Source organism: Sinocyclocheilus anshuiensis, unplaced genomic scaffold (assembly GCF_001515605.1).
Source record: "Sinocyclocheilus anshuiensis isolate Anshui unplaced genomic scaffold, SAMN03320099.WGS_v1.1 scaffold453, whole genome shotgun sequence".
In the NCBI taxonomy this organism is placed as follows: Eukaryota; Metazoa; Chordata; class Actinopteri; order Cypriniformes; family Cyprinidae; genus Sinocyclocheilus; species Sinocyclocheilus anshuiensis.
Window position 1 is genome coordinate 550,194 of NW_015537979.1, and position 22,184 is coordinate 572,377.

Sequence of the window (22,184 nt, forward strand, 5' to 3'; positions counted from 1 at the left end):
CTTTATAAAAGTTAAGACTCGTCCACGCCCTCCTAAAACGCCTCGGTTCAAACACGCCCCCACATGTCTGCGTCACGATGTGGGAAGATTTGCATAACGCCACCCAAATGTTCACGCAAAGAAAGAAGGCGTAACTTTATTGTTGCTGCCACCGCCAATCTGCCATGTTGTGAAGGCGCTGTGTGTTTCGTTGGAAGTTTGGCCTTCCAAGAGAGGATTTTATGGAGGACTGTTTCCTGATCCTGGGAGAGTAGACTACAATGCCGGCTGTTCTGACTCACAGTCTGTAAGTACGTTTTCATATTTAAAGGGGTCATAGGATGCCCATTTTCCACAAGTTGATATGATTCTTTAGGGTCTTAATGAAAAGTATGTAACATCGTATGGTAGTGTAAAAAAACAAATGTTTTACCCTGTCAAAAACAGCTCTTTTCAGATTTTTGTAGCATGTTCTTTTAAATGTTAATGAGCTCTGCTGACCTCACCCCTTTCTTCCAAGCTGCTCTCAGAGAGACTGTTTACTTTAACCACATTCATCGTGAAACTTGCTAATTAGCACATTATTAGGAAAGGCGATTTGCAAAGATTCTTTACAAAACATTGTACTCACTTCTTCTGTAGATGAGGCTGGATCATGAGTGATTTGCGCGATCATAGATGCATTTATGTAGATTTGAAGATTCCCTTCAAAATCAAACTCAATCCACTGCGTCTTCAGCGGCTCAGATGTCGGGAGTAAATGAGGACTGCTATGTTCATTATTACATCTAACAACAGAACACCTCAATCACTTAGGAGTCATTCTTGTCTACATCTCAAAAGTGCATGTAGCATCCTATGACCCCATTAAAGGATTTGCCACTGATGATTCAAACACGAGTTTTGAGCAGTGTAGAAAGAGGAGAAACAATAATGTACATTATGTGGAAAATTTTTGAGATGTTTGAACCTTAAACCGCATAAACACATTTCATTACACCAAATACACAAAATAATGTTCTTTTTAGCAACATCATATGACCCCTTTAAACTGGTACTCAGCTCAGCTTATGTCTTTTATTTTGAAAGTGTAATTTCCGGTTTGGTATGTCATTTGGGGTTATGCTGCGTTCACGCCATGTAATTACCATAATTTCGAGATGACAACACGTGACTTTCAACTCGGTGCTATTCCTCCTATCCGTTTTTATAGCATATGCTGCATGTCTTTCGTTTATGTTCACATTACCTTTTTATGAAGACATTAGTCAACATTTGGCAAAAGTCAATTACACAAGTTTTAAAACAAATATTACGAAATAACTTGTCATGAACTGTGCTGGGAGGAACGACGGAGACGTGGATAAGCGAAACAGTCTTTTAATTATCCAAAACACAGGGTAAATCCACAGAAGGAACTGGAGTAAACACACGTACACAACTTGGTAGATCCGACAGAGGAGGAATACACAGACAGGAACTTAAATACATGACATAACAAAGTAATTGGGAGGAACACAGGTGCACTGAATGACTAATTAAACTAAATGAGGACAGGAACATGACCAAATAAGGGAAAATAGGAACAGAAACAGGGGCAAAAACACGACAAAACAGGTCCATGATCCTGACATAACTGCTTATCTACATTTTACTACTGGAAGCACCACCATTTTTCTCTGGTTCTGCGTGAGGTACAGCGGCCACATGGTACAAAATGTAGCTCTCAGAAAACTCGAAGCATACAAGCTGTAATAATGAGTTCTATGAGGACGTGAATGCTTTTTACAAGCTGGAATCTTGTAATTACCGTAATTACAATATGGCGTGAATGCACCTATAGGCAGGGGCGGACTTAACCAATAAGCGAGTTAAGCGGCCGCTTAGGGCCCCGGGGAATAAGGGGGCCCCATCTGATATTGGCGAAACATATTTGGCAAACTCTCCATTTTGTATTTGTGTTCTGGAAAGCGTCAAATGTTCACTCACCACTCAAAACGCTGAGTTTTTGTCAATTGCTGAGTTCTGCAAGCTTGCGAATCCTCTCATTATAACAACTTGTAGATACGATGTAAATAAGAGGTTGATTGTGCAGTGTAGAGAGCTTCATTGATTAATAGAACGTCGTGAGATTGCAATGAACTGAAGTGAATTACAGCTTTTAGTGATTATAGAGGAAGCGCTCTTTGCTCACATTCTAGGCTGTATAATAATTTCTGACTGTCTCAGAATGGATATATTAACCTCAGAGAATAAAGTATTGTGTTTTGTGTCATGATTTTAATTGCCTTTATGTTTCAAAATGAATTGTGCTTTTTAAAAATTCTAATTGTGTGCTTTTCCTATGCGCACTGACACAAACTGCTGTGCTCTCATACAACAACTACTACTCAACAACTACTCATGGATCTCAATCCAGCCGATCTTCTATTGCATCTGCTCTCCTTAAGGTTGAGGCTGAAATTACAGCCTTGTTGGCATGCATGAAACATGCATTACAGAAAGAAGATGAGGATCTGAGGAGGAAAAAATAACAAATGAGGCTTGATACTAAAAACGCTGTATCAGTGGCCAAGAAAATTAAAGTATATAGCGATGTGAGATCAGAACCAAGCGAAATTACAAATCCTCCTGATATCAATGCCTCAAGGATAAAAAATACTTGAACCAAATCTCTTAATCCTAATGTGGAATAATTTTTACCTTCAAATTCACATGCAGTGTCACAACATCCTCCTGCATCTCATACACAGACTAAAGTAACACCAGATAATTCAAAGCATTTTCCAACTCAGCTAGTTCAACAACAGCAACAGCAAGTTGTTCGATCTAAAACAAGGCCAACCCATTCTGCATTACCTAGTATCAGTCATTATAGTGGACATGAACATGGATCACGATTGCAGGATGTTTGTCCTTATCCTTAATATCCTTAAGCTTATTGACAAGCAAAATGAGACTGCTGCTCTATAGGTCCAGCACTTCCACCGAGGGAAGTTCCATTCTTTGATGGAGATCCATTGCGTTACCACGACTTTATGCAAACCTTTGAAGAGGTGGTGGAAAAGAAAGCAAGTAGATATGCAGATTTCTTGCATTTCCTGGAGCAGTACACTAGAGGACACCCAAGGAGCTTGTTAGGTGCTGTCAGCATATGATTCCTTTGCAAGGGTAGATTCGGCAGAAGAACTTCGGCAGTGAAGTAAGGATAGCTTTAGCATGCATTGAGAAGGCTCTCATGGAAAACGATATAATCTGAGGATGCTAAGGCATTGCAGGAATACAGCCTATTTCTTAGGAGTTGTTGCAATGCTAAGCAGAATATTCATTACATGAATGAGTTGAATCTATCCACTAATATGCAAGCCATTCTTTCAAAACTTCCTTATAAGCTCAGAGAAATATGGAGAATAGTGTCATATGATTTACAGGAAAGATGCAATGACCAAGCCTATTTTTTCTGATATTGTTGTCTTCATAGAATGACAAGTGAAGATAGTTGTGGATCCAGTATTTGGAAACATTCAAGATGTTTTGCCTAGTGGAGGTAGAAACTTAAATACCATATTACCTCGTCCGAAATCTAGAAGTAGTTTTGCCACTACAGTCACTGCAATGCCTGGAGGAAAGGAATACAGTAAGAAGTTTATGAACAAAATCTGTCTCTTCTGTGAAGGAGAACATGCCTTGGACTCTTGTAAAAAGCTTGCTGGAAAATCTTATGGAGAAAAGATTAATTTCTTGAAGAAGAAGGGGATTTGTTTTTATCTTGCTTGTTGGCCTCATTTAAGCCATATATGTTTGCTGTCAATTGATGCTGGCGTAGAACAGTTGTTTGGAGCTAATGTGCCAGAGGCATTGGAGCCATGGCAGATCATTCATAGTCAAGTCAATAGCCCATACGGAGGAAGACCTTCCTCACATGACTGTTAATAGCATCACAGTTATGAAACTGAATAAGATGTGGGAGCAACAGTTCAAGGCTGACTTTCCTGAATGTGTTCAAGAGGAACAACTAGGAATGTTAAAGGAAGATCACCAATTCATGGAATTTGTGTCACATTCTGCAAAACTTATCAATGGGCATTATCAAATTGGTCTTCCACTTAGAAATTAAAAGGTAGTCATGCCAAGGAAAATAGCAATTGTGGAACAATATGCTCTAAATCTCTGAAGAAAGTTTCGAAGAAATGCTTATTTTCATGCTGATTATACCACCTTTATGGAAAATATCATCTCAAAAGGCCATGCTGAAAAGGTTCCCACAGCAGAACTGGAAAGACTCGATGGACGTTTATGGTATATACCTCACCATGGGGTGTATCATCCCCTAAAACAAAAGAACAGAGATGTGTTTGCTTGTGGAGCATTGTACCAGGGAACATCATTGAATGAACATCTTCTGCAAGGTCCAGATTTAACTAGTCCTCTGATGAGTGTTCTGGTACAATTCAGAATGGAATATATGGCCATAATGGCTGACATTGAATCAAAGTTTCAACAAGTGAAGGTGCATCCTGATGATTGTGATCTCTTGAGGTTTCTTTGGTGGGTAGGAGGAAATATTGATGGCAGTCTGGAAGAGTACAGAATGTTGGTTCATTTGTTTGGAGCAATGTCTCCAAGTTGCTCTAGTTACGCATTGAGAAAGTGTGCAGAAGACCATAAGGATCTATATGATGCCAAGACTGTAGACATTGTCTACAATAATTTCTGTGTAGATGATTGTCTTGTATTTGTTCCTACAGCTTCAGATGCTGTGCAGTTGTACCAAAGGCTCACTGAAATGTGCACCAGATGTGGATTCCATTTAACAAAATGGATAAGTAACAGCTGCACTGTGTTGAATGCCATATCTGAGGAAGGCCGAGACTAGAAAGTAAAGAATTTAGACTTGGAACATGACAATTTACCTTTGGAAAAGGCATTGGGGGTGCTGTGGTGTGCTGAGTCTGACGTCTTCAAGTTCAAGGTGACCATAAAGGATAGACCTCTTTTTTTTTTTTTTTTTTTTTCTTTGGGTTTCTTTTTTTGTCTCTTGTGATTCTTCGTGCCAAAATTATACTTTATTAAATTAAGATCTGTAGAGAAAGAATGTGATGGAACAGCACCATTCCAATAATGGACAAGTTGGTTGGAGGAACTCAATGAATTTGAGAACTTTAAGGTCCGAAGGTGTTTGAAGCCTGAAAACTTTGTAGAAGTTACATCTGCTCAATTACATCACTTTTCGGATGCCAGTGAGAGAGGTTATGGTATTGTATCCTACTTACTACTTCATAATAATCAACAACTTGCCCATTCCTTTCTTCTAATGAGTAAAGCAAGAGTGACACCTATAAGATCTATCCCTCGTCTGGAACTCACAGCTGCCACACTTGCAAGTTTTGGAAGAAGGATCTGAAGATGCAATTCCGGGATTCTTTTGTTTTGGACAGACAGCACGTCTGTGCTTAAGTACATTCGAAATAAGACTTCAAGATTCAAATACTTTGTAGCAAGTTGCTGAAATTCGAAGTCACACAATGGAGGTATGTGAATTTATCCAATAATCCAGCTGACCTAACATCCAGAGGTTTAAGGGTGGATTCATTCTTGAAAAAAACAGATATTTATTTCTGGTCCTCCATTTCTGGTACGGCATGTTCTGGTGAATACTTTACAAGTTCATCAAGAGTATGATTTTGTCATTCTTTAATCACTACTCTTCTTGGATGCGACTGAAAAAAAAAAGGCATGGCTTGGATCCTGCAACTGAGAAACATTCTAAATGACCTCAGCAAGGAAAGGAAAAAACTGATGACAAAAAACAGCCTCAGCCATATCACCTTGCAGCCCAAGACTGGTTGCTCACTGAAGCTAAGCAGGGTTGAGCCTGGTCAGTAACTGGATGGGAGTCCTCCTGGGAAAATGAGGTTGCTGCTGGAAGAGGTGTTAGTGAGACCAGCAGGGGGTGCTCACCCTGTGGTCTGTGTGGGTCCTAACGCCCCAGTATAGTGATGGGGACACTATACTGTAAAAAGCACCATCCTTCGGATGAGACGTTAAACCGAGGTCCTGACTCTCTGTGGTCATTAAAAATCCCCTGGCACTTCTCGTAAAGAGAAGGGGTGTAACCCCGGTGTCCTGGCCAATTTCCCTCTACTGGCCCTTGTCATTCATGGCCTCCTAATAATCCCCATTCACTGAATTGGCTATATCACACTCTCTCTTCTCCACCTGTAGCTGGTGTGCGGTGAGCGCACTGGTGCCATTGTGCTGTGGCTGTCGTCGCATCATCCAAGTGGATGCTGCACACTGGTGGTGGTTGAGGAGAGACAACCTCATATGATTGTAAAGTGCTTTGGGTGTACAGAAATACACAATAAAAGCGCTATATAAAAATGCCTCATTCATTCAATTTTGACATGGACAAAGGGCAAAGAGACACAGTCATTAACAAGGAGATGAAACCATTCAGATCCAGTGTACCTTCAAATGTGTTGTTTTGTCTTCTGAGGAACTGGAAAAGGCTGAAATTATCAGTCATGGTCAAAAGAAGAGATATTCTGAGGAACTGGTTTGTCTACGAAATCTGGATGAAGAGGGTCTCTACACACTCCTTTGTGAAGTTGAATCAATCCTTAAAATTTGTCCTAAATCCAGAGCATCTATGGATATTAATGATCTCGAAGTCCTTACTCCTAACCATCTCCTCCTACTGAAAACACAGCCATCTTTACCACCTGGACTGTTTAAGAAGGATGATTTATATTCGCGACAAAGGTGGCGATAAGTTCAGTACATGGCGGATTTATTTAGGAAGAGATGGATTGGGGAGTATCTCCCTCAACTTGAAGAACTGAACATTTGCATACAAACACACATACACACTCATTTGTGTATATATCGTACTTATTTCTGAAAATAGGATTCAGTGATTTGCATTTATACTTGTATTGTGTAAATTTTGTATTGTGATGATGATTATTACAGTTTTGAGTGTAATAAACAGGGGCTGGAATGTAGGTGCAGGAAAAGATCAATGTCTTTTATTTTTAAATCATCTAAAGTCTTTTGCAGTTTGATACATCACTTGGGCATAGGTGCTTATTTACCTGATAGTTTTCCGGTGTCAGGATGGAGGTGTGAGTCGCTGGAAAGCTCACTTTCTGTTGACCATTTAGTTTCAGTTTGTCTAGTTTCATTTCTGTTTATTTTCCGTTTTCTACCTTACGGTCATCATTTTACACCTTGTTGTTCTTTTCAATATTGTGAATAAAACCTCCTGAATTTGCATTGAAACGTGTCACAGATTCATTTCTCTCTCAGCCTCTCAGCGTGATGATGTGTACATTTTTCTTATTTTGATTAAAGATCATATTTTTTTCATTTAGTACTGCACTTCAGAAGCTACATAAATACATACATGATTCCCAGAAGACAAAATAACGACAATTTACCCTGATCATCCAATTCAAAAAGTTTACACCCCCCGGCTCTTAATGCATCGTGTTGCCTTCTTGAGCATCAGTAAATGTTTTCACCTTTTGTAATTGTTATGTATGAGTCCCTCAATTGTCCCCAGAGTGAAAAGATGGATCTCAAAATCATACAGTCACTGTTAGAAACGGTTCAGATATGCAGAAGATGCTGGAAAACCAAAGAATGTGTAGGAGCTGGAGGATTTTTCTGAAGAACAGCAGGCAGTTGAACTGTTCAGGACAAACAAGGGACTCATGAAAAACTATCACTAAACATAAAAACACACAAAAAATGACACAGTATTAATATTCAAGGGTATGTAAACTTTTGAACGGGTCATTTTTATAAATTCAGTTATTATTTTGTCTTGTGGAGTATATATAAACATCTGTTATGTGAAATAGCTTATTCTAGACAGTACTAAATAAAACAATAACATGCGATTTTCATCTGTCTTATTTTGTGAAAATTATTAACATTTTGCATATTCTGCAAGGGGTATGTAAACTTATGTGCACAACTATATATATATATATAATTTTTGTTTTCAGCATAGAAATTCTGCCTAACAAAGTGGGCAAACAGCTGGGTTGCCCCACATATTCCTAAACTGGATGGTTGATGACCAAGTTCTTTAAATGGCACAATCAGATTTTGGAGGAGAATGCAGTGAAATTGTGCTACAAGCAATCCAACGACATGGTGCTGGAGATCGGCCACGGGCTGGGCCTTGGTCTGCAGGCGGCCTCGCAGCTCCTCACAGACCCGGAGGTGAAACTGCTTGGTGTGGATTACTTTCAATACATGCATTAGATAGCCAGTAAGCGCATGAAGGAGCAGATCTCCAGAGGAAAGGCTGTGTTGTATTACAGTGAGGTGTTTCACTGCATCTGTTATTACTTCTGGCCAGATCTGAAAGCAGAATCGAGAGCGATTCACGGAGTGATGAAACCAGATGAGATCTCGAGAATGTGAGTGATGTCAGAACCAACATTTATGACATTGTATTTAAGACTGGGAAAATTAATAATAAAAATTGAATAGTCATTTATTTAGTTATCTATTTATTTTTTGGACAAATTATATTTATTTTTTGGACAAATTATGTCATGTAGGCCAATATTGACATGTTGGCAGTGGGTAGAACATGCCATTTTTTTAATTATTAATATCAGCATAGTAATTTGAGTGAACATATTAACTGAAATTGGATTACTGGAAAAGTACACATTTAGTACACTCATGCTCAAGAGCTGCATGAACTCCACAAGTTCAAAAATAGATTAACCATATCCATACAATGTGGTCTCAGAATACTGGACCCTATTGTATGTCTTTTTTTTATTATTATTAATATTGGAAATTATTGTTTTCTGTCCTTGCAGGTGGAATTATGGTTACAGCTCTCAGATTAGGCAGTGTCATCAAAGCAGCTAATATGAAAGTGCTCACTGGAGACAACTGGCATACTGAGGTCTACATGGAAGCACTGAAGATTCACAGATGTCTGAATGGAGAATAAAAGAGAGAAACTCCCCGCCTTAACCCGTTTACATTTGTTCAGTTATGTGCCAGTCAGAAATTATTAGCCGCACTTCAACTGCGCACACGGGCATAGAAAAAGGACACACGTATTAAATCACGTCTGTGCTGCACCGAATCGCCGATTAATTTGTGATCACATGGCTACTTTAAACGGTTCCATTAAGCCTTTAGCCCAAAAGAGCTAACATTTACAAAGATAATGATAAATTCTCACATGTTCACGCCTCACTTCTTTACAGAGGATGATTCTATATTATATTAATGTTCCACTAAATTAATCTGAAGAGTTTTGAGCACTCTCTCCCGTCCAAAGACTATAGAATACCCTAATATCTTACATGGACTTTGTCCCGTCACACTACCTCCACACAAAGTGGAGCAGAAATTTCATCAAAACGATTTTTAAAAATAAAAATAGCCATTTACAGGGTTCGTACGGTCATGAAAAACCCAGAAAGCTTTGGAAAAGTCGTGGAAATGTATTTTACAAATCTCTATTTAATAGAATATATGTTTAATCACGTCCTGAATCTCGGTGCGGGATTGCGCATTTTTGGGTTTTACTCATTTTCGCAGGTTTTGCACTGTTTGGAAAATTCCCACAAACATTTATTTAATATACAATGTAGGTTAGATGAGTTAAAAAAATTCACACAGAATATCAGATTAAGTCAATCATTTGAAAACAGCGTGTGTGGTTCAACTGTACCGCGTGTTCTCGCTCTCACTCTCTCAAAATTGCCTCACATCAGCGCATCTCATCTGTACTACTGCATACAAGACTTTCGCTCAGCTGACAGGACTGTCACTTGCCTAATCGGGTCAGTGTTGCATCATCACAAAAGTTTATCACTTTTGTGCTCCAAACTAGTTTTCTGGGTGCTCACGGTCACATCCAAAGTGCGCACACATGAAGCCGCCTGACAAACACCTCAAGAAAAAGTTATTGTTTTCATTGTTTCTGACTCAAGTAACCTTGCATTTTAATAAATAATGGCTAGCCTAAAAATTACAGTAGCTGCTACTATTCAGGAACAAAAGAATATGATTTATAAAGTCATAGATATAGATTATATTTATATAATAATCCATATTAAATATGAAAAAGTTATTTAGTCAAGAGCAGATTTGAGCAGAGTGATTTTTTTTCTTTTGTTCTTTAACACAGACTGACAGACAGCAGGTATACTAAAAACTGCTGTCACTTTCATACTAAATGTTAATGTTAACAATGTTAATTAATTAGGCATATTGGTTATTGTTAATTAATGTTAACAACAAAAGACAAAATCACTCACTGCTCTTGACTGAATAACTTTTGTAACTTTAATTTTAAGAATTAATCTGTTGTTTAATTTACAGTGAATTTACTGTTTTTAATTTACAGTTTATTCCATTTCTGTAGCATTTCTGTTCTTGAATGTTTTCCACCAAAACTATTTCTAAAATGAAATTCAGGTTCTGAGTTTAATTTATAATACTGGCTAAGCAAATTACAATATACTTAACATTCTGGCATTCAGTTATGTGATTATGTAACTTACGTGCTCTGCATGTATAGTAACGGCTGGCACAGTTGCAGCCTGTGCTTATTAGAAAGCAAAAAAATAGCATTAATAATCATTAATTTTCCTTAGCATATGCTATGATAAATCTGAACATTTGTGTAAAGTAATGGAGCATTAGGTCATGAATATTGCCTTAAGAGTCATTGAAATTTATTGGTTGAACGAACCCTGCATTTAATGAGTGAATGCCTACGATATAGGAGTTAGACTATCACACAAACTAGAGTCCCGTTTTTCCGAATATCTGCACGTTGGCAAATGTACAATAAACAACAAGTTACTGAGTAACTTTCAGACACAAAATTCTGTTTTTCCCCATCAATGCGTCTCCGAGCAGCACAGTGTTTTGTTTCTCAGCATTACACGGACCAGTAAATGGTTCAAACAGGCTACAAGTACAGTCCTTTGCTAAGTTAAATGAATTAGCATTTTAAACAAATCGGTTGATTTAAGGATTCAACTCACTCATTAAGACAGTCACTTGCTGCCACCTACTGGCGGTTGTAGTTTCATATTTTAAAAAGTAGCTCATTATTTAATTTTTGCAATCATTCTACATTAAAATGTTGTATTTAAACTTAACATAACTTGTTTATAGTGATTTCATTTGATTGTTAATAGCCAACATGTTTTTTTTATTCAGATTGAATTTATTAATTAAGAATCTGACATAAAAGGACAAAGATATGACAATACATTTTCATAATAATACATCTCTTTGTTTTTTTCTGCTCAGTGTTATTTCAGGGTTTTGATCTCTCAACTGAGAGATCACATCCTGTTTATTGTATTATAGTGACTATTTAATATTACATCTAAACTTTGACTAGACATGTTGCCTATTAATTGTATACAGTATATGAACCTGAAAGCATATTTTAATTTTTGTGTATTTTGTGTTACTCCATAATAATGTTCTAGTTGAGGGCATTTGTAGTATAGGTATGGGGCCCAAACATAACCTCAAGCCCAGGGGCCCCCGTCCCCATAAGTCCTGCCCTGTTTAAATGCAATGTATCAGTTCAGAAATGAGATGAGTTTGTTTGAGATATTATTTCACTTCTGACATCCAACACAAACCAAAGTTCAGTAAAATAATCCATAATGCACATTTCAGATTATTACCATGAACCATGCAATCTCAGATATAATATAAAGGTGTTTTCACCAGTGCAGTGAAGCAAGATCTGTTGTCAGTTATTTCCTCAGCGTGGGCTTATTTTTGAAAGTCAGTTTCTGTGTAAACACATACCTAGAAATCATAAGTTACAAAAAAGTGTTTAAGCATTCCTACTGTTAGTTCACTTAACATGCTGACACAACTTGCAGGGCATGTTGTCTATACAGGCCTATAAGGCAAATTGGCTATAAATTGTCACAATAGAATCTGCTCATCTAATGCAATTTAAATCAATCAATAGATCTGCTCATCTAATGTAATTTAAAGAAACATTACTATGTTCTGCAAGTCAGTATTTTTTTTTCCTGAAGGCCTTCTTTCAGACAAGTTTTATACACATTGTTTTTATATCTGATAGTGATGACCCATATTAAGAAAGTAAAGCACAGTAGATGGCACCTAAGGTAATTTAAAAATATAATTCCTTAATACATAAAAATTTTAGTTTTGTGGCCTGTTTTGTCTCTCAAGGATCTGTGCTGTGCCTAAAATTTTTTAGGCAAGGGTTGGCGAACCTGTTTGGCATGATGAGCCAAAAAAAAAAAAACCTTATCACTGCAAAGAGCCACACAACAGATGTGCAAACAACAGTATCTCACAATAACTTATTCACCTAATTACATAACACAATAGATTTAATGGATTTAAATCAGATACCTCCTCATTGGGACACCTGACAGTCCTTGGTTTCCACAATCTTTTTTAGGTCTGGCTTGTATTCAGTTGTAGCTACTCGTAGTAACTCTTTCACATGTCAGGAAGAACAGAGCGATGCTTTGATTTCACTTGTTTCAGTGTCGAAAAAAGTGATTCACGGATGTAAGTTGACCCAAACATTTACAATAGTTTGAGTGCAGGTTGTTTGACATTGGGATATCTCTCAATCGGCACAATCTTCCAAAACTCCACGGTTCCTTCCCTCAGAACACTTTTAAGTCCGTCATCCTCAGAAAGTTCAATCATTTCAAGCTGAGATGCTGCTTCATCTTCCATTGAAGATACCATTCAGATAATGCAGCATGTCGACCAAAAAAGCCAAATCCAAAATCCACTGGGGATCATGTAGCTCAGGATAGTCTTTATGTTATTCTGCGAGGTACAGCTTCACCGGATTCAAAAGCTCAAAAAAAAAAAAAAAAACACAGAAAGCACATTAGCTCTTGAAAGCCATCTCACAGTGTAGTGAAGAAACAGATCAGATGGAAGATCTTCATCAAGTTCATCAATGAGATTTTTGAACTGTCTGTGATTGAGAGCATTTGTGCGTATACAATTGACAATTTCCAGCACAGGTTTCATGATGTGCTTTTTAGGCACCAAGTTCTCTTGATAATGTAGGGAAACGTCCAAAATTTCCGAAAAACGATTGTCAGCTTTACACAGCGCCCAACAAGGCTTTCTCAGATCCCAACATGGCTGGTGCTCCGTCCGTGGCTATTGCTGTTAGTTTTGATCACTGCAGATTTGCTTTCTCAACAACTGTCATCAGTGTCTCTTTCAGATCGATGCCACGAGTTCTGTCTTTCAGCGGCACAATGTCAAGCAGCTCTTCCTTAATTGTGCAGTCTTCTGACACAAACCGTACAAATATTGCCAATTGTGGCTTATCTAGAACATTGCAAGACTCATCCAACGCAATGCTGAAATACCAGCACTTCTGAAGATCTGATAATAAATGTGTTTCTACTGAGTGGTTAATGTCCGATATTCTCTATTCAACAGTGTGCCGTGACAGTTGAAGGTCCATTACTGAATGTTTCACATTTTCATTTTTGAGACATAGAATAGCAACAACATCACTGAGGCACTTTTTTTTTTTTAACAAATTCCCTTTCACGGAATGGGATTTTTGCACAAATGTTCCATTCTAGCTGATATGACCCTAATGTGACAGTAAATTTCCGAAATGCTTGGTAAATTTCCTAAAAAGCTGAGTTTGGTTTTCTGACTGACGTTTCTGGCATATCAAGCAGAATGGCTTTCTATTTCTTTCAACAACAAAAACTATACATTTATTCTGTGCTCATCTTCATTACGCATAGCTGTACCCTTCGCGGACTCTGCCAAGATGATACTAACGAACTTCACATCAATCAGGAGCCACAGGTTCACCCATTTTAGGCTTTAATGGCTTATCAAACTGCAATAATGAAAAAGATAAACCTTTGCAATTAATGAACTGTATAAAACAGATATGACAACTCTACCCAATCTTACATAAAAAAAAAAAAAACATTTTTAAGTGTAGTTTGATTCAACTTCCGCAAAAAAAAACATTATCAAACTATGACAAATGAACACGTAATAAACTACAATACCCATGATGCACCGCGCGTCGGTCGCACAGTGACGTCTTACATTTCGCGGGCAGAATCAAAAGCACGCAGTTTACTGTCCAGTCAGCAAGCAAAACTCGGCAGTAACACATCAGTAAGTGATGATGATAATAAGCTAAATACCGCATATAATGGTCGATGAAATACGCTGCATCATGACGACGTTTTAGTTGAAAACATCTTGTCCAAACTGAGTTTGCAGTCTACATAGATAGTTTAACGTTGGGCTGCAAGTGAAGGGAAATGCGCTGTTATTAATGTGTAACTTATTGTGAATGTGATAAGTGTTAAAAATCTTGCTTAATCGCTTAATAACTGTGTCGCGTTCGTTTAGCCAGTGGTTATGCAGAGAATCAGTCGTGTTAAAAATCTTGCTTAATCGCTTAATAACTGTGTCGCGTTCGTTTAGCCAGTGGTTATGCAGAGAATCAGTCGTGTTAAAAATCTTGCTTAATCGCTTAATAACTGTGTCGCGTTCGTTTAGCCAGTGGTTATGCAGAGAATCAGTCGTCTGAAGCGGGAGCTGCAGCTTCTCAGTGCTGAGCCTCCTCCAGGAGTCTCCTGCTGGCAGACTGAGGGACGGGTGGAAGAACTACAAGCCCGTCAGTCTGCCCTCATATGACATTTCACACTGACAATATATCAAAATAATTATTAAACACTGACAGCACTGCATTGCTCCTGTTTGATATAGAGATTGTTGGAGGTGCAAACACTCCCTATGAAGGAGGCGTGTTCACACTGGAAATCAACATACCTGAGAGGTGAGACTATTAAATGATCTCAACATCATTGTGCTGTTTTATTAAATTGTTTTTTGACATGCTTAAAGGAATAGTTTACTCAAAAATACATTTTCTGAAATCGTACTCCCACTCGGGTCATCCAAGATGTAGATGAGTTTGTTTGTTCATCAGAACAGATTTGGAAAAATGTAGCATTACATCACTTGATCACCTGCGGATCCTCTGCAGTGAATGGGTGCCGTCTAAACCAGGAGCGAGGCCATACATGTTTTAGTAGGTGGGCGTATAGTGTAGCGTATGAAAACTACACGTCAAATTGCCAACAGAAAATAGAAATATAGAGAAAATAGAAAAATAGAAAATAAAAAGTTAATATACAATACTTACAAATACTTCTACAATACTTCTGAACTGATAAACATTAATTTTAAAGGGGTCATATGATGTTGCTAAAAAGAACATTATTTTGTGTATTTGGTGTAATGAAATGTGTTTATGCGGTTTAAGGTTCAAAAAACACATTATGTTCCACATACTGTACATTAATGTTTCTCCTCTATGCCCCGCCTTTCTGAAACGCTAGCGACCAGCACGGATCAGCTCTAAGCATGACGAAGTGGATATCGTCCTCTTTTGGAAGACCAAACAAAGTAGTTTCGCTTTCACAACGAAACACACGGCGGGCTTGAGTGAGCGGCGGCCGGTGTGCTTGAGAATGGCGCGGCCGGCGGGCTTGCGGCAACCACATGTGAAGCGGATATCGTCCTCTTTTGGAAGACCAAACAAAGTAGTTTCACTTTCACAAAGAAGCACACAGCGCCTTCACAACATGGCGGCAGCGTCAACAATACTACAGCGAGAATAAAAGTTACGCCTTCTTTCTTTGCGTGAACATTTGGGCGGTGTTATGCAAATCTTCCCACATTGTGAGGTAGATATGTGGAAGAGTGTTTGAACGAGCCGTTTTAGGTAGGTGTGGCTGACTCTTAACTTTTATAAAGAATATCTCTTTGGATTTGAGACTTTAGTCTTTGCAACTTTACAGATCTTCTTTATGCACCAAAAGCTTGTAACACTCCAAAGAGAAAGGAAAAATTGAAATCGCATCATATGACCCCTTTAATTACAACATTTACTAATACATTATTAAAATTACAAGTTGTATCTGTTAACATTCGTACTAACAAAAATAACAACAAACATTTGTATTTTTATTGCCTAAGGTTAACAAAAATAATATAGTTACAAATGCATTGCTCATTGTTAATGTTAGTTAATGCATTAACTAATGTTAACTAAAGGAAGTTTATTGTAAAGCATTACCTCAGTCTGAGACATCGGGGCTTCGCAGGTGATTTCATACATAAGTGTCTCTGTCAATTTGCGCACATCGAGGACCGCAGAAATGTGCGCAGCAGCAAATTATGCAGTTTGTTGTGGCGAACAGGATCTAGCACAACGTTGATGTGTTTCTTTCCTCAAAGGACGCATCTGTTTAGCGAATCAAACACTGTACCTATTCTAATGTGATGCTTCAAACACGGCTATGGAAACCCGTTTCCGCCACTGAATAAAAAAAAAAAAAAAGGTAATTGCGACTTTTTATCTCACAATTCTGACTTTTTTTCTCGCAATTGCGAGTTTACATCTTGCAATTCTGCATTTATAACACGCAATTGATCTATCGGTAAGCCCCGCCCCCCTTAGTTACTGTTACGAACTTGGACAAACAAACGGAGTTGCTAATTGTCTTACAATGACAGCTTGTCAGTGTGAAAAAGTTGTCCCAATATGTTTTTGATTAATTTTGGACACAGAAGGACCACCATTCAAGTGGGCCTTAAATATGCCATAGAGGGATATATAAAAGATTTTTAAATAAATATGGTGGGTAACGAGTAATTTGGAAGTGAGGGTTTACAGATCACAATGCCAGCGGGAGAAGCCTCATCACGATCGCAGATGACAACATTCAGGATTCATGTACTGCAGGGTAAGATGAAATTAAATTAATTTAGATTCAATTAACTTACATTTAACCAGTTTAATATGGAGAGGCACTGAAATCTAGACCTTCATTTATGTGTTTTTGACCTACACTGCATGACGTGAGAACAGTTAGCTATTTAAGTTGGTACGTTAGCTAGTTTTAGCCATAGATACCTTCAACCCTCTACATTGTGACTAAATCTTCACTCTGGGTGACTAAATGGTTTAATATTAGCCAATGGCTAATAAATTCTCAGATTTTACTCGCCAGTGTGTGAGTTGAAGGCTAAGTATAAGTTTAGCACAGATATATTTTCACTCGCCGAACACTCTCTGACTGAGCGCTTCAGAGTTTCACTCTCCGTCAAGCGATCTGTGCAATTTTTTAGTTCATCTGAATGGATGTGCAACGCACTTGTATTTGACGTACCGTAAACTCTAGTGTGAAGGCGCATGACTCACCGTCGCTTTGTCTCACACACGCAGAGAGAGAGAGAAAATTAACGTGCTACATGTAAACTATATTCTTTGTTGTATTTTCCTGTCAAAATAACAGCATTCCTTTGGAATTCTTCGGCTTTTAAGAACTGCCGGGTTCTCCGCTAGTGGGCGGAACTAATGCGCAAACGGCAATCTCATTGGCTCATGCTCACCTATCATCGTCCCTGTTTTGATTTCAGCAAATCAGTTTGAGCGAAAGCACACAACCTGATTAATATTCATTAATTAATCCTTAGTGCGTTTTATATTGTTCTTATTAGTATAATTCGTATCATTATATTCTTATCAGTATTTTTGTGTATTTTTTTTTTACAGAAACACTGAATGACCAAAAAAGCACTACCACCAGTCCTAAGTTCAGTTAAAATGACTAATATGCATTCAAACATGGTTATCAAGTCTTAATTCTAATTACTAAAGTTCTATCATTAAATAATACTTGATTATCATATTATAATTCTCGACTGACTGATGTTAAAGTGCCCCTATTATGCCATTTTTAAGGTTCCTAATATTGTTTTGGGAGTCTCCTACAATAGGATTACATGCATGCAAGGTCAAAAAATGCTTTAGTTTTTTCAAAATATGCACTTAATACCACCTCATTTTCCAGCGATTCTCAAACGATTCGTTCAAAGCAGTTCTAAGATTCAGTCTCTAAAACCCTCCTTTCCGTGAGCCTACTCTGCTCTGATTGGTCAGATGGCCCAGTCTGTTGTGATTGGTCTACAGCGTACAGCGCGTGTCGGAGACGATATGCCCATTGCCATAGTTCCGTATTTTGAACGCTCTATAGAAAATAAAAACATCTATTATTTATCATACTTACAGGTTGTGATTCAGTGGAACAGCTGGTCCAAATAAACAGGATAATTAGCCATCTTTCAAGAGCAAGCATTTAGTGAATCCCGTGTTGAACTCCCCAAGAGTAGAGAAGCAGTCGTCAGTAAAATGACGTGTTTGTGGGCAGAGTCAAGTTGTTCGCTGCCGGCCATTTTGACAAGCGTATGGTGTGCACCTATAGGAAGAGGGAAAATTAAGAAACTGCCTGTAATTGAACATGAAAACTTACGTTTAATATTTTTAAACTTAATATATAAAGTTATAGTGAAATAAGACATTTATTATTATTATCGTTTAAAGGGGTCATATGATGCAATTTCAAGTTTCCCTTTCTCTTTGGAGTGTCACAAGCTGTTTGTGAATAGATAAGATCCCTAAAGTTGCAAAGAACCCAAAGATATAAAAGTTAAGTCGTCCACGCCCTCCTAAAACGCCTCGTTCAAACACGCCCCCACATGCCCCACATGTTGTGTGGGAAGATTTGCATAACACCGCCCAAATGTTCACGCAAAGAAAAAAGACGCACTTGTATTTGACGTACCGTAAACTCTAGTGTGAAGGCGCATGACTCACCGTCGCTTTGTCTCACACACGCAGAGAGAGAGAGAAAATTAACGTGCTACATGTAAACTATATTCTTTGTTGTATTTTCCTGTCAAAATAACAGCATTCCTTTGGAATTCTTCGGCTTTTAAGAACTGCCGGGTTCTCCGCTAGTGGGCGGAACTAATGCGCAAACGGCAATCTCATTGGCTCATGCTCACCTATCATCGTCCCTGTTTTGATTTCAGCAAATCAGTTTGAGCGAAAGCACACAACCTGATTAATATTCATTAATTAATCCTTAGTGCGTTTTATATTGTTCTTATTAGTATAATTCGTATCATTATATTCTTATCAGTATTTTTGTGTATTTTTTTTTTACAGAAACACTGAATGACCAAAAAAGCACTACCACCAGTCCTAAGTTCAGTTAAAATGACTAATATGCATTCAAACATGGTTATCAAGTCTTAATTCTAATTACTAAAGTTCTATCATTAAATAATACTTGATTATCATATTATAATTCTCGACTGACTGATGTTAAAGTGCCCCTATTATGCCATTTTTAAGGTTCCTAATATTGTTTTGGGAGTCTCCTACAATAGGATTACATGCATGCAAGGTCAAAAAATGCTTTAGTTTTTTCAAAATATGCACTTAATACCACCTCATTTTCCAGCGATTCTCAAACGATTCGTTCAAAGCAGTTCTAAGATTCAGTCTCTAAAACCCTCCTTTCCGTGAGCCTACTCTGCTCTGATTGGTCAGATGGCCCAGTCTGTTGTGATTGGTCTACAGCGTACAGCGCGTGTCGGAGACGATATGCCCATTGCCATAGTTCCGTATTTTGAACGCTCTATAGAAAATAAAAACATCTATTATTTATCATACTTACAGGTTGTGATTCAGTGGAACAGCTGGTCCAAATAAACAGGATAATTAGCCATCTTTCAAGAGCAAGCATTTAGTGAATCCCGTGTTGAACTCCCCAAGAGTAGAGAAGCAGTCGTCAGTAAAATGACGTGTTTGTGGGCAGAGTCAAGTTGTTCGCTGCCGGCCATTTTGACAAGCGTATGGTGTGCACCTATAGGAAGAGGGAAAATTAAGAAACTGCCTGTAATTGAACATGAAAACTTACGTTTAATATTTTTAAACTTAATATATAAAGTTATAGTGAAATAAGACATTTATTATTATTATCGTTTAAAGGGGTCATATGATGCAATTTCAAGTTTCCCTTTCTCTTTGGAGTGTCACAAGCTGTTTGTGAATAGATAAGATCCCTAAAGTTGCAAAGACTAAAGTCTCAAACCCAAAGAGATATTCTTTATAAAAGTTAAGTCGTCCACGCCCTCCTAAAACGCCTCGTTCAAACACGCCCCCACATGTCTATGTCACTGTGTGGGAAGATTTGCATAACACCGCCCAAATGTTCACGCAAAGAAAAAAGGTGTAAGTATTGTAGTAGTAGTAGTACTGTAGTATTGTTGCCGCCGCCATGTCGTGAAGACGCTGTGTGTTTCGTTGTGAAAGCGAAACTACTTTGTTTGGCCTTCCAAAGGTATTCAGTCAATCACAACACACTGGATAGCTGGCCAATCAGCGTACACCTAACTTTTCAGACCGATGAGCTTTGTAACAATCGATGCGTTTCAGAAAGGCGGGGCATAGGGGAGAAACAATAATGTACAGTATGTGGAAAATAATGTTTTTTGAACCTTAAACCGCATAAAGATTGCATTACACCAAATACACAAAATAATTTTCTTTTTAGTAACGTCATATGACCCCTTTAATAAATTAGGCTACATCCATTTGGAAAATTACCAACTTCTCATTGGGTGGGCAACAGCTGAAAGTGGGTGGGCCCATGCCCACCCGTAGCCTCGCCACTGGTCCAAACAGCTGATAAAAACATCACAATAATCCACAAGTAATCCACACCACTCCAGTCCATCAATTAATGTCTTGTGAAGTGAAAAGCTGCTTGTTAGTAAGAAACAAATGCCTCGTTAAGACGTTTATAACTTCAAACCATTGCTTCCAGTTAAAATATGAGTTCTCTAGTCATAATATTGCTTTCTCCAGTGAAAAAGTAGTATTGTCTGAATCAGGAGAGAAAAAGACACGGATCAGCACTGATTACAAGCGAAAACAGTCCATAACAAATATGTTGGTGGATTTTAATGTGAGAGGACAACAGGAGATGGAATTTTTCACTGGAGGAAGCGTTATTATGGATTATAGACTCGTATTTTGGCCAGAAGCGGTGGTTTGAAGTTTAAATGTCTCAATGGATTTGTAATGATAAATTTTCTCCAAATCTGTTTCGATGATGAAACAAACTTGTCTGCAACCTGAGGGTGAGTACATTCACAGTGAATTTTCATTTTGGTTAGAACTATACCTTTAACACTTCTCTCATGTTTGAAGGTATCCATTTGAGCCTCCAAAGATGCGTTTCCTGACACCCATCTATCACCCCAACATCGATAATGCAGGACGCATTTGTCTTGATGCTCTGAAGCTGCCACCAAAGGTAAAGGCTGAAAAAAAACAAAAAAACAATCCTAAATCAATAAATACAGGATTAATTTTCTTTTTGCACAATATAATTTTTACCATTTTTTTCTTTTGTTTTGAAGTAAGATAATTGTAGTGATATTAACTTACGTTGCGATTGTAAACTAGTTAACTGTCACGTGTTGATCATATATGCATTTTGTTTCAAAGGGAGCTTGGAGGCCAGCACTCAATATTTCAACATTGCTCACCTCCATACAGTTACTGATGGCCGAACCGAACCCCGACGACCCACTCATGGCGGATATAGTGAGTTTTAGATATGTTCCCTCCATTTTTGAAGGTTAAGTGTGTAACTTTTGGAATTTAAAATCTATTTCTTTGAACAGCCCATCATAACATTGGCTGAACCAGTGGCTTAATTTAGGTTTAGGATTAGCTATCTGTACAAACAATGATTTTATTTTGTGTCACTTTCACACTTCTGACTGTTATTTTTGAAGCCAGTCACTGAATAAAAAATAAAAAAGGTAATTGCGACTTTTTATTTCACAATTCTGAATTTTTTTTCTTGCAATTACATGATATAAACTTGCAATACTGATATATATATAATTAAAAATCTTGCAGTTCAAAAACCTTTGACTGGTAGTGTAGGCTGATTATTCTTATAGATAGAAACGTGCATTAACCAGGATAACGAGTATGAAACATGCTCAGAGTTGCTTCAGAAAACAAAAAAATAGAGTAACAACAAAAGCATGTTGCTGGAAATGGGTTTATTATTGAATATGCAAACTGATTGTCTACCAGCAGGAGGCGCTGTGAGAGCGGTGGAACTAACGGTTTCTCCAGTAATGGCTGTAAACAAAGCAGCTCCGCTCAAGAACGCTTCTTTATCAGATCAAATGAAAATGTCATCGAAACTTTTCTGAAGACAGTCGGTTCCCTTCAGAGATGCATT

General features: G+C 37.9%; 1 protein-coding gene and 1 pseudogene across 1 annotated transcript in view; both read left to right on the forward strand.

Moving 5' to 3' along the window:
* The first annotated feature begins 4,453 nt into the window (after positions 1 to 4,453).
* LOC107673392 (uncharacterized) lies at positions 4,454 to 13,309 on the forward strand (annotated as a pseudogene).
* Positions 13,310 to 14,071: 762 nt separating this feature from the next.
* Positions 14,072 to 22,184, forward strand: part of ube2t (ubiquitin-conjugating enzyme E2T (putative)) — an 8,745-nt gene continuing 632 nt past the window's right edge. Inside the window, exons 1-5 of the mRNA XM_016467178.1 lie at positions 14,072 to 14,166; positions 14,557 to 14,674; positions 14,767 to 14,836; positions 21,131 to 21,236; positions 21,431 to 21,529. Of these exons, the coding sequence (XP_016322664.1) occupies positions 14,566 to 14,674; positions 14,767 to 14,836; positions 21,131 to 21,236; positions 21,431 to 21,529 (384 nt within the window). The 5' untranslated portion in view covers positions 14,072 to 14,166; positions 14,557 to 14,565. The remainder of the gene's footprint in view (positions 14,167 to 14,556; positions 14,675 to 14,766; positions 14,837 to 21,130; positions 21,237 to 21,430; positions 21,530 to 22,184) is intronic.